Source organism: Eucalyptus grandis, chromosome 9 (assembly GCF_016545825.1).
Source record: "Eucalyptus grandis isolate ANBG69807.140 chromosome 9, ASM1654582v1, whole genome shotgun sequence".
Taxonomy (NCBI): domain Eukaryota; kingdom Viridiplantae; phylum Streptophyta; class Magnoliopsida; order Myrtales; family Myrtaceae; genus Eucalyptus; species Eucalyptus grandis.
In genome coordinates this window covers 12,392,887-12,402,721 of record NC_052620.1, presented here as the reverse complement: position 1 = coordinate 12,402,721, position 9,835 = coordinate 12,392,887, and the positions used below count along the sequence as shown (strand labels likewise).

General features: G+C 41.5%; 1 protein-coding gene across 1 annotated transcript; it reads right to left on the bottom strand.

The window, feature by feature from the left end:
* Positions 1 to 6,138: 6,138 nt before the first annotated feature.
* LOC120288394 (oxygen-evolving enhancer protein 3-1, chloroplastic-like) lies at positions 6,139 to 9,543 on the bottom strand. The gene is made up of 2 exons (XM_039302348.1): positions 9,420 to 9,543; positions 6,139 to 6,790 (listed from the first exon to the last, which is right to left on the bottom strand). The coding sequence occupies exons 1-2, from the start codon at positions 9,541 to 9,543 to the stop codon at positions 6,333 to 6,335; spliced, it is 582 nt and encodes a 193-aa protein (XP_039158282.1). The 3' UTR covers positions 6,139 to 6,332.
* Positions 9,544 to 9,835: the final 292 nt, after the last annotated feature.

Below are 9,835 nucleotides of genomic sequence, written 5' to 3'. Positions count from 1 at the left end.
TCCTACTCCATTTCTTCACGTTTGGGTCATCTTTTGGCACTTTTAATAATTTACTAAATTAATGCGTTAAATCGAACCATACAGAATTTGGTTTGGAGGAGCGCCACGTAAGCAGTCCACCCTCTTTTCTCTATTTTATTCGAGGAGATTCCAAATAAAGGCCTTGGAGCTTATGTCTAATAAAAGGTTTGGAATTATCATGTCGGTCTCCAATAAGGGAATAAAAGGTTTGGAATCATCATGTCGGTCTCTGATAAGAGTATGAAGAGACCATGACAATTTGAAATAAGAGTCTTACCTCATTGGTCGGTGAGATGTTCTAGTCGATCAAGGGCATTTTTCAACCAAAGACAATATTAATTTTAAATTGTTTTTTTTTTTTTTTTTTTTCTTTTGGACGATAGCCAGTGTAGGTAACAGTGATGCTTGTTAGCCGTTGGCAAGGCCTCCCAAATGGCCAGCAAGCCCTCATCGGTCATTGGCGAGGATGGCCTCACCAAGGTCGTCCCTTGCTGGTTGTTGGCAAGGTGACCTTCACCTATTGGGCATCGTCGACGGCCGGCCATCATTTGAGATTGGCTATCGAGGAAAAAGAAAGAAAAAACCAGAAAAAAGAAAAGAGAAATACATAAAAAAAATTAAAAGAAAAGGTAAATGATGAAATTGTCCTTGACTAGCCGAAAAGTCAATGATGAAACTGCCCTTAACTAGCCAAAAGTCAAACATTTCTTTGAAATTAGTATAGCCATTTCGTGCTCAACACAATGTCAACTTCAAATGCTTATTTTAAATAATGAGTGCATTTTAGACTTTTATTTAAAATTTTCCTTTTATTCAATTATATTTAGATATATAATGGTAAAAAAGATTGGTCAGATTTGCAAATGTGATCTCTCTCTCTCTCTCTGCAAGATATGTCCACCTAATTAGCCGTGGGAGGACAAATTATTAAGGCTACATTGGAAAAGCTTCTGCGGAAATATCTAAAATCGATTTTGGTCTTGAGTATGACCTTAAACTACTTCTTTTGAGGAATGTAAATAACTTAGAGGGTATTCTCTCCTCTTGAGGGAGACAAATATTCGGGGAATTAGGAGCTAAGGCATGCAGGCATCAATACATTGAAATAAGGAAGCAATTGTCACAACTTGATGAAGTAACATGTTCTAGAGGTTTTCTAAACAAAGGTCAAGACCCATTCATAAACAAGCAACCCTCAACCTTTTTTGAAGTCCTATTATTTTCCCGAGTGTTCTAGAATACTCTTGGGAGTGAATGATATAGTAATTGTATACGGATGTAATTAATGCGGATAGTTGGTAGTTGAGGAGATATAATCTCCACTTTGCTAAATCAATAAGAGATTTATGGATACGGTTTGCCTTGTATATATATGAAAGCATTCTCCCTCTCATTATATTGTCTTATTCACAAGTAAAACACAAATCCAGAGTTTCTCTCTCTAAGATCGTTGTGAGTTGAGTGGTGTAGAGCTGATTTGGGAAGAAATTCTTAAGGCTACCCAAGTTAGGAAAAACTAGATTGATCGATCTATGACAGGTGGTATCAAAGCAAGTTTGTTTCAAGGCACAATGGTTGATTCACTCTCTAATGTTGTGATCATCCAAGGTGAGGATCGTGAGGATCGTGAAAGAGCTACCAAGAAGGGTGGTGCCAAGGCAAAGAGGGGCCGTGGTTACTAAGTTTGAGGGATCCAATGGGTGACTTGGAGAGTTGAATGACAAACATGGAGCTCATTGTCGCCAAAGTCTAAGGATCAGTTGAGGATTTGACCTAAACCATCGAAGGAGTGGAAGTCGGAAGGGAGGAGCTCATGGTCGAGGTACAAGAGCTCAAGATCGGCAAGTGAGAGCTTCATGGGGAGGTGCTGGGGACCTTGACCCAAGAACAACAACAAGACGATGCCTTCAAGGCCACGATGATGGCCATGCGCGCGGAAATAACCGAGTTTAAGGGGAAGCTCGCAGAGGTCAAAGTGACACACATGAACGGGTGATCATTGTGCAAGCAAATCCATGAGTGGATACGTTGAAGCCAAAGGAGTTCAAGGGCTCGCAGGTGACCAAGGATATGGACAACTTCCAATGGTACATGAAGCAGTACTTTTAAGCCACGGGAATAAACAACGACGCATCTTGGGTAAAAATTGCAGCTTTGTACTTAGTCGATAATGCATTGTTGTGGTGGCGTCGCAAGTTGGATGACAGGAGTGGAGAACCTATTAACATGTGAACTATGTTCGTCGAGGAATTTTGACGAAACTATTATCCTATTTATGCGGAGGAAGATGGTTGTGATGAGCTCAAGTGCCTTGAGCAAAAGGGAGGAGTTCATGAGTATGTGAAGCGATTTTTGGAGTTGCTACTCCAAATCCCTTCTATGAATGATACGAATGCATATCACCAATTCATGAGTGCCCTCAAATCGTAGGTCTAGTAAGAACTCAAACGGTGCAATGCGAATGATCTCACAACGTCCATAATCATGGTCAAGACCCTTGTGGAATACAAGTCACCTTTCACGAGTAAGTTGGATAGTTGTCCGAGAGGACAAGGTCAATGGCGGGGAGATTGTGGCACATTTAATCACCCGAATGGAGGCAAATCGTCATCAGCCCTCTTAAAGCTCAACCGAGTGGAGCGGCGATGGACAAATGAAGGTATGCACCTATAAATATTTCTTTTGCAATGGTCCACATATGGCTTGGGATTGTCCAAAAAAGGCCAAGCTAGAGGCCAAGGGGAATGAATCACAAGAGGAGACGCGATAGGGATCGTTGCAAATCCTAAGTACCATCAAGTCCAAGGAGGTAAAGGAGCCTAAGAGACTTATGTTCATGGATGTGAAGATTGGAGGAAGCATGATGAGTGGATTGTGGACACTAGGACGTCCAATCTCTTCATGTTGAAAGAGGTTGCCAAGAAGCTGAATTTTTGGGTTAAGAAAGGAGGAGTCAGGTGGCTCAAGACCATGAACTCCAAGGAGGTCCCGGCTAGTGACGTGGTTAAGAACATGGAGCTTCACATCGATCCATGGACTAGCAATGGGACTATCAAGGTAATCCCTCTTGATGATTATGATTTCGTCATTGTTCTTGGATTCCTAGATAAAATAAATGCTCGTATTATGTCATTTGCTGATTGTATATGCATCTTGCATCCATGTTCCCAATGCATGACCCTGATCCATCATGAGTCAGATCGTAATTGAAAGATGCTGTCGGCCATACACCTCACGAAGGGAGTAAAAAAGGGCGATGAAACCTTCTTGGCGACCTTGAAGGTCGAGGAGAGTAAGGGTGAAAGGAGTGTTATCCTAACGTAAGTAACCCAAGTCCTCAACTTGTTTAAGGATGTAATGCTTTCTAAGTTGCCAAAGAAACTTCTGCCTTGAAAGGAGCTGGATCATTCGATTGAGCTGGTGTTGGATGCTCAACCACTAGCCATGGTGCCTTATCGCATGGCGCCCCTCAAATTGGAAGGGTTGAGGAAGCAACTCAAGGAATTGCTCGATGCAGGCTACATTCGGCAATTAAAAGTTTCATTTGCTACCCTAGGTACTCTATATGTGCATAGATTATCGGGCACTAAACAAGCTAATGATCAAGAACAAGTACCCGGTCTCACTCATTGTGGATCTTTTCGATCAACTTCGAGGAGTGCAGTGGTTCAGCAAGCTTGATCTCCGATCGGGTTACTATCAAGTTCAAATTGCCGAAGGGGACGAGCCAATGACCGCTTATGTGACACGGTATGGATTGTATGAGTTCCTCATCATGCCATTCAATTTGACCAACACTCTGGCTATGTTCTGCACCTTGATGAACAGGGCACTCTACCCATTCCTTGATCAATTTTAGTAGTTTACCTTAATGATAGTGTAATTTATAACTAGACACTTGAGGAACATATTGAGTGTATAAGACAAGTCTTCAAAGTTCTATGGGAGAATGATTTGTATGTCAAGCAGGAGAAGTGTGCCCGTGTGCAAAGAAGTCCCATTCTTGGGGTACATTGTTGAGGGTGGACGAGTGCGGATGGATGCGGCCAAGATCCCAGCCATTGTGGAATGAGAAGTAACATAGTTGAGGTCATTCTTTGGCCTCACAAACTACTATTGACACTTTATCCAGAATTATTTGAGCATCCTCGTGCCACTCATGGATATACTAAAGAAGGTGAAGCCGTGAGAGTGGATGAATTAGTGCCAAAAGGCATTTGATCTGTTGAAGCAAGCTATGGCCGAGGAACCAGTGCTCATGCTGCCTGATCATGCCAAGTCTTATGAGGTAGAGATTGACGCCTCAAATTATGTTATTGGTGGTGTTCTTATGCAAGATGGACACTTGATGACATTCAAGTCTCGAAAACTCAATGATATTGGATGATGATACATGGTCCAAGAGAAGGAGATGACCGTGGTGGTATATTGTCTTTGTATATGGAGGCACTATCTCTGGGTATCTAAATTCGTGTGAGGATGGACAATGTGACCATGAGCTACTTTCAGACCCAAAAGAAGCTAAGTCGAAAGCAAGCTTGATGGCAAGATTTTCTAGGGAATGCCAACTCTATGGCCGATGCACTTAGTCAAAAGTTGGGTTCGGTGGTCACTGCAAGTCAACTTGAGTGCCCATTGATCGACTGTATCAAGAAGGGGCTAAAACACCACTTAACAACCAAGGCGATCCTTGAGTACGCATGGAAGGGCAATACTTGATAGTTTCGGTGTGACAATGATCTTCTCTACACGAAGTGACGGCAACTATATGTGTCACTACATGGGAAGCCAAGTGACGGCATGAGTACCATGATTCTAAGTGGGTAGGTCATCTAGGGATCCACCACAGCATGATGCTTGTGGAGGATCAATACTACCAACCTCACTTGTGGGACAATGTTGAAGCGTATGTGGAGACCCGTTTTATGTACCAACTAGACAAGCTGGAGCAATGTTTGTCGCCGGGTTCCTTGAGCCACTTCTTGTTTTGAAGCATACATGGGAGGGCATCTTCATGGACTTTATTTTGAACCCGCCAAAGTTCGAAGGGTATCGGATTCTCATTATCGTGGTGGATCGATTCTCCAAGTACATGACGTTCCGCTGACATCTAAGGATTAGGAGGTGGTCAAGCTAATCATTAAGCACATCGTCAAGTGTTGGGGAGTCTTGCGGATGATTATGAGAGATCGTGGTCCTCGGTAGAGGTGTCAATGGTTTGGTTTGGCTTGGATTTCCTAGAAATCCAAACATAACCAGACCGTTTTGATGTGTGCTTGATTCGAACTGAAACGCGGATTGAACCGGATATAAATCAAATTGAAAACACGATTCATATTAGTTTGGATTGGTTCGCTTTTCCTCTTTTCTTTTTGCACTTCTTCTTCCCTTCGCACCCTCCCCTTCCCGACTTGGCCCCGCGAGATGGCCATGCGTGGTCAACCTTGCTATTGGCCCCTGCCGCAGCCGCGAGCTTCCCCAAGTACGAGGAGGCCATGGCAGCTGAGAAGTTTGATGCGGCAGTTCAGCGACCTTTTTCCGATGAACCTTTGGTCATCCATTGTCATTGAAGTCTTTCCCTAGCCGATCATAGGTCTCCCTGCCACCAATTGTCGTCGAAAGCCTTTGATTGGCGACTTCAACTGTCCATTCCATCAACTGCTGACCTCCTTTCGACAAACAACCAGCACACCGATCATCCTCACAACCTTGCTGGTCACAACAATCGCCATCATCAATTCTCATCAGAAGCCATCAATCGCCACCGATCTTCCACTCGGTCTCAGGTACCATGCTTTACGTTGATATTGCATCCGGTGACTTCAGCTAGTCAATCTGATGGTTCGGTGACCTCCATTGACCTCCCGACCACCTTGACGACGATCCTTGACCTGCCCTCGAGCTAGTGGTGACTGGAGCTCCTCCAATTCTTGTCGAATTCTCATTGATTCACTTCAATCTTTTTATTCTTCTTAGTTGATCATTTTGAACTTACTAGAGCCTATTTCTCACTTTAGACCTTACGATTACTATTCAAAACCTTGAAGAGCTAAGTTCCACAATATCTTGAAGATTTGGGGGCCGATTAGCTCAATCGAGCTCGTAGTCTACGCAATCAAGGTATAATCCAAAGTCCATTGAAAAGGTCCGAGGACAGCTTCCTCAGCCACATTACATGTAAAAGCAAAGAAACATCCATTGAGAGATTTCATATGGCGGGCTTTACTAGCTCGTGATGATAATTTGCTATAAATCAACCGACTTCATATTAAACTCAAAATCTCCTCAAGAGCAGCGCTGATCTTCTCATATCACCGCCACACAAGAGGACCGTCCCGATCCCTTGCGGCGTAGTCCATCCTCGACACGCCATTGAAGAGGTCCGAGTACAACTTCCTCAGCCTCGGCCTCTCGCCCCCGGGCCTGCTCTGGATGATCGTGTAAACGTCCTGCTTCAGCAGGGCCGAGCTCTCGCGCATCTCCCTCTGCGCCTCCTCCCACGACCCCAACTCGAGCAGGGGCTTCACTGCCAGGAGCGACCGTGCGTGGCCCCGGACCACGCCCACAGCGTCCTCGACCGTCTGGCCGGGCTTGACGAACTCGAAGTCGAAGGCCTTTGCAGGTCCAGGGCGGAGAATCGTGGGTGAGGCGGAGAAGACCAGGGAAGAGAGTGAGGACGACAGGGCGAGTCTTCTGGTGACGGAGACGAATGGGCGCGGGTGGTCCGTGGGGGTGTTGGAGCGGAAGCGGAGAGGGGTTGGGTTGGAATCTGGGTCGAGAGAGCGAGGGCTGGGTTGCTTCCATTTAGGAATTTCGTCGAACAGTTGGTGGGTGGGCTAAAGCTTGGATATTTTCGCGGCTAAACGAGAGAGAGACGATGGAGACCGCGGAGGGAATGAAGATAAAAGATGAGGCAGTTAATTGTGTCGTATGGGAACAGCCACACACGTTTGGGTTTCGTTTTTGTCTGAATAACATTTGACTTTTTCTTAATTTTTCGTAATTTAAATAATGTATTTTGACTTTTTAATCTTAATTTCGAGCATCTGGAAATTTTAAAATATATAAATATTAACATATACTCTCAAAATGTGTTTTTGAAAAATTGAAGTTTAGGGAATATTCGAAATTTTTGTAGGGAAAACAAAAAGTTTTCTTTTGTTTGAACTGCTCACTTTTATATTCTTTTAATTTTTCTAATGGTATCGTGTTTTCCTTAACCTAATGAAAAATGTCAAGTGAACATTAGTTATTAGGACAGGAGTATCTACATGTAGGAGTCTTTGTAATAAACATTAGCAACATTTTTCTTAGAAAAATTATCCAATCAATTATAAACCTGTTATACGTGTGTCAATTTAATTATAAATTTTTTAATTTTATCAATTTAATCATAAACATTTTCACGGGATTTCAATGCAGTATTTTCGGTCATTTTTCGTCGGAAATTAATGATGTGACGGTCTAGTCTTTATTGGCCGCCCTATGTAGAGCTATCACGTCAGTAATTTTCAATGAAAATTTGTTTGAAGATTATATTGAAATTTTGTATAAAAATTTAAAACTTAATTGACTAATTTAGATTGTTTATAACTAAATCAACATTCATACATTAAGTTCAGGTAGAAATCTTTGTCATGCATTTTATATCTAGATATCTTTGTGAGTATGCGCATAATAGAAAATGAGTCGGGCTAGCATGACCATACGGTTATATTGAATTTGTGAAGCCGCAGCATTGACCACAAGTTTCAATTTGTGAGGGGTGGGCAACCGGATGGAGAAAGTACGATGGGATGAACATTTTTTTTTCCCGGTTTTATCTAAGGAAAAAGATCACCGCTGTCCTTCTCTTTTCGTCCGAAATCAAAAGCATTCCTCTATCTTTTTTCTTTTCTTAAAAGACCCCCCTCAACTTTGTATAAAAAAAGCCAAAGTTAGTCTTTTCGTTATACTTTTTTTCTTGTTTGTTGATTTTTCTTTGTGAGATTGGCTAGCATAACAGTACCATATAGACAATTAGAAACGGTACTAGCGGGACCGCAAATTCTCGTTTGCTTAGGATGGGCAACCGGAGGATTAGTTTCAAATTGTTGAGATGCAACCATAAATATTAAATGCTTGACTGAGTAGGTTTTTAAACTGCTCCACCCTGAACATGCCATCCTAGGGTGTCTTCTCCCCACAAGCCATTTACAGGCAAATGAGGGGAAAAAACGCAGGATAACGGCCCCATTGGGCTCTCCGAACTCCTCCCGGGTGGCCGGCCGGCAGCAAAGTCCGTTAAATGTCAAACCCTAGTTTCAAACGTGTTTGATTTCATATCTTATAATTTTATAGAAAATAAATAATAATATCTAAGAATTGATAAATGAGAAAAGTAAATATTAGGTATATGGAGAATATAAATTGTGGATTATAAATTCTTTTAATGTTTCTTGATCATGTACACCATGGCGAGACTCTTTTATCTACACATAGAAAAACAAGTAAGTCTCTTATTAAGAAAAACAAAGTTTGCTGGTCTCTTATAGCTTTAATCGCACACTAGTAGATGGTACTTGAACGTTGTATTTTAGTTGTTATTTACGAAAATATTACATTTTTCTTGAATCGGATATGCTTAAACGATTTTTTCCTTGTTTGTTTTTTTTTAAATGGAATTCCTTTTTATAGTAATTGGATTGATAAAAAAATATTACAAGATTTGTTGAGAAAAATTATAATATAAAAGATGCTGATGACAAAGATATCACGACAATAGGGAACGAGGAATTCATATTATCTTAAATGAGGATAGAGTTTAACTCTTATAAGTGCATACGTTTTATAATATTTATACTAGAAAGCTATATTCAACATTAGATATTTAAACTTGTATAAAAAGAAAAATGGTGATGAAAGGATAATTCCTTAAAATGTGATTGAAGATTGATGCAAAAATAAAATAAAGAGAAGAATGACCTTCAAACGTAATAGAAGAATCAAATCAATCAAATATCATTTCGCATTTGTAATTATCTAAATTTTGGTCATTAAAAATTTTAGGTTCCTTTTCCCTTCAAACTTACTTTCAGCAAAATTTTGTTATTTATGGGAGTTTATTTCCCAAGAAAACCGGACAGGAAATTGTGTCTGACTGGAGTAACGGCAGTTAAGCATTTTCCTCTAGGGAGAATTAACGTCCCACGAGGGTAACCAAGGAAATGCAACGGTAATAATCTTCCTGAGAGAGAGAGAGAGAGAGAGAGAGAGAGAGAGAGAAGATCATAACGCTTTCCTCAATAATCTAGAGCTGCATTGTCTTAAAGGCGTGTTAATGATTCTGTCATGATTCTCATGAAGGGTAAAAAATGACCTGAAAAGCATCTATCAAGGGTCATTCACAACGACTTCACCGTTCGTTTGCTTCTCATCTTTATGTTTAACATCTCCTCGGTGATCTCTTTCTCTCACCCCCACCTCCCTCCTCACCTCGTGTCCACCAGTCGCCGGCAATGACAATTCACAGAAGCGTCTCATTGCTATGCGATGATCCTCCTTCATTCAATGATGGGTTTATCCCACTTTTTCTCGTTTCCATGCTTGTTCGGAGTTCTATCCGTCGCATGATTCATTAGGAGTTTCGGCGATAGGCATGACGCGAGTTGAACAATGAATAATTTGGAGAAACAAACTTTACTGGAAAAGGGGCTTCTCGCAAAGGAATGTACATATGATGATGGGGATGCGAGAGCTGTTGGATCTATTGTAAGGTGTACTGTATAGTTATAAAACTTTGTGAATGATCATTTTGATCGTAAAACCTTTTAAA

What these genes read in the sequence shown, in the direction of transcription:
- LOC120288394 (XM_039302348.1), bottom strand. Translation starts at nt 9,543, where the DNA reads ATGAGACGCTTCTGTGAATTGTCATTGCCGGCGACTGGTGGACACGAG. An exon ending in AGATGAGAAGCAAACGAACG is followed by an intron (nt 6,791 to 9,419) that starts GTGAAGTCGTTG and finishes CTCTCGACCCAG; the next exon opens with ATTCCAACCCAACCCCTCTC.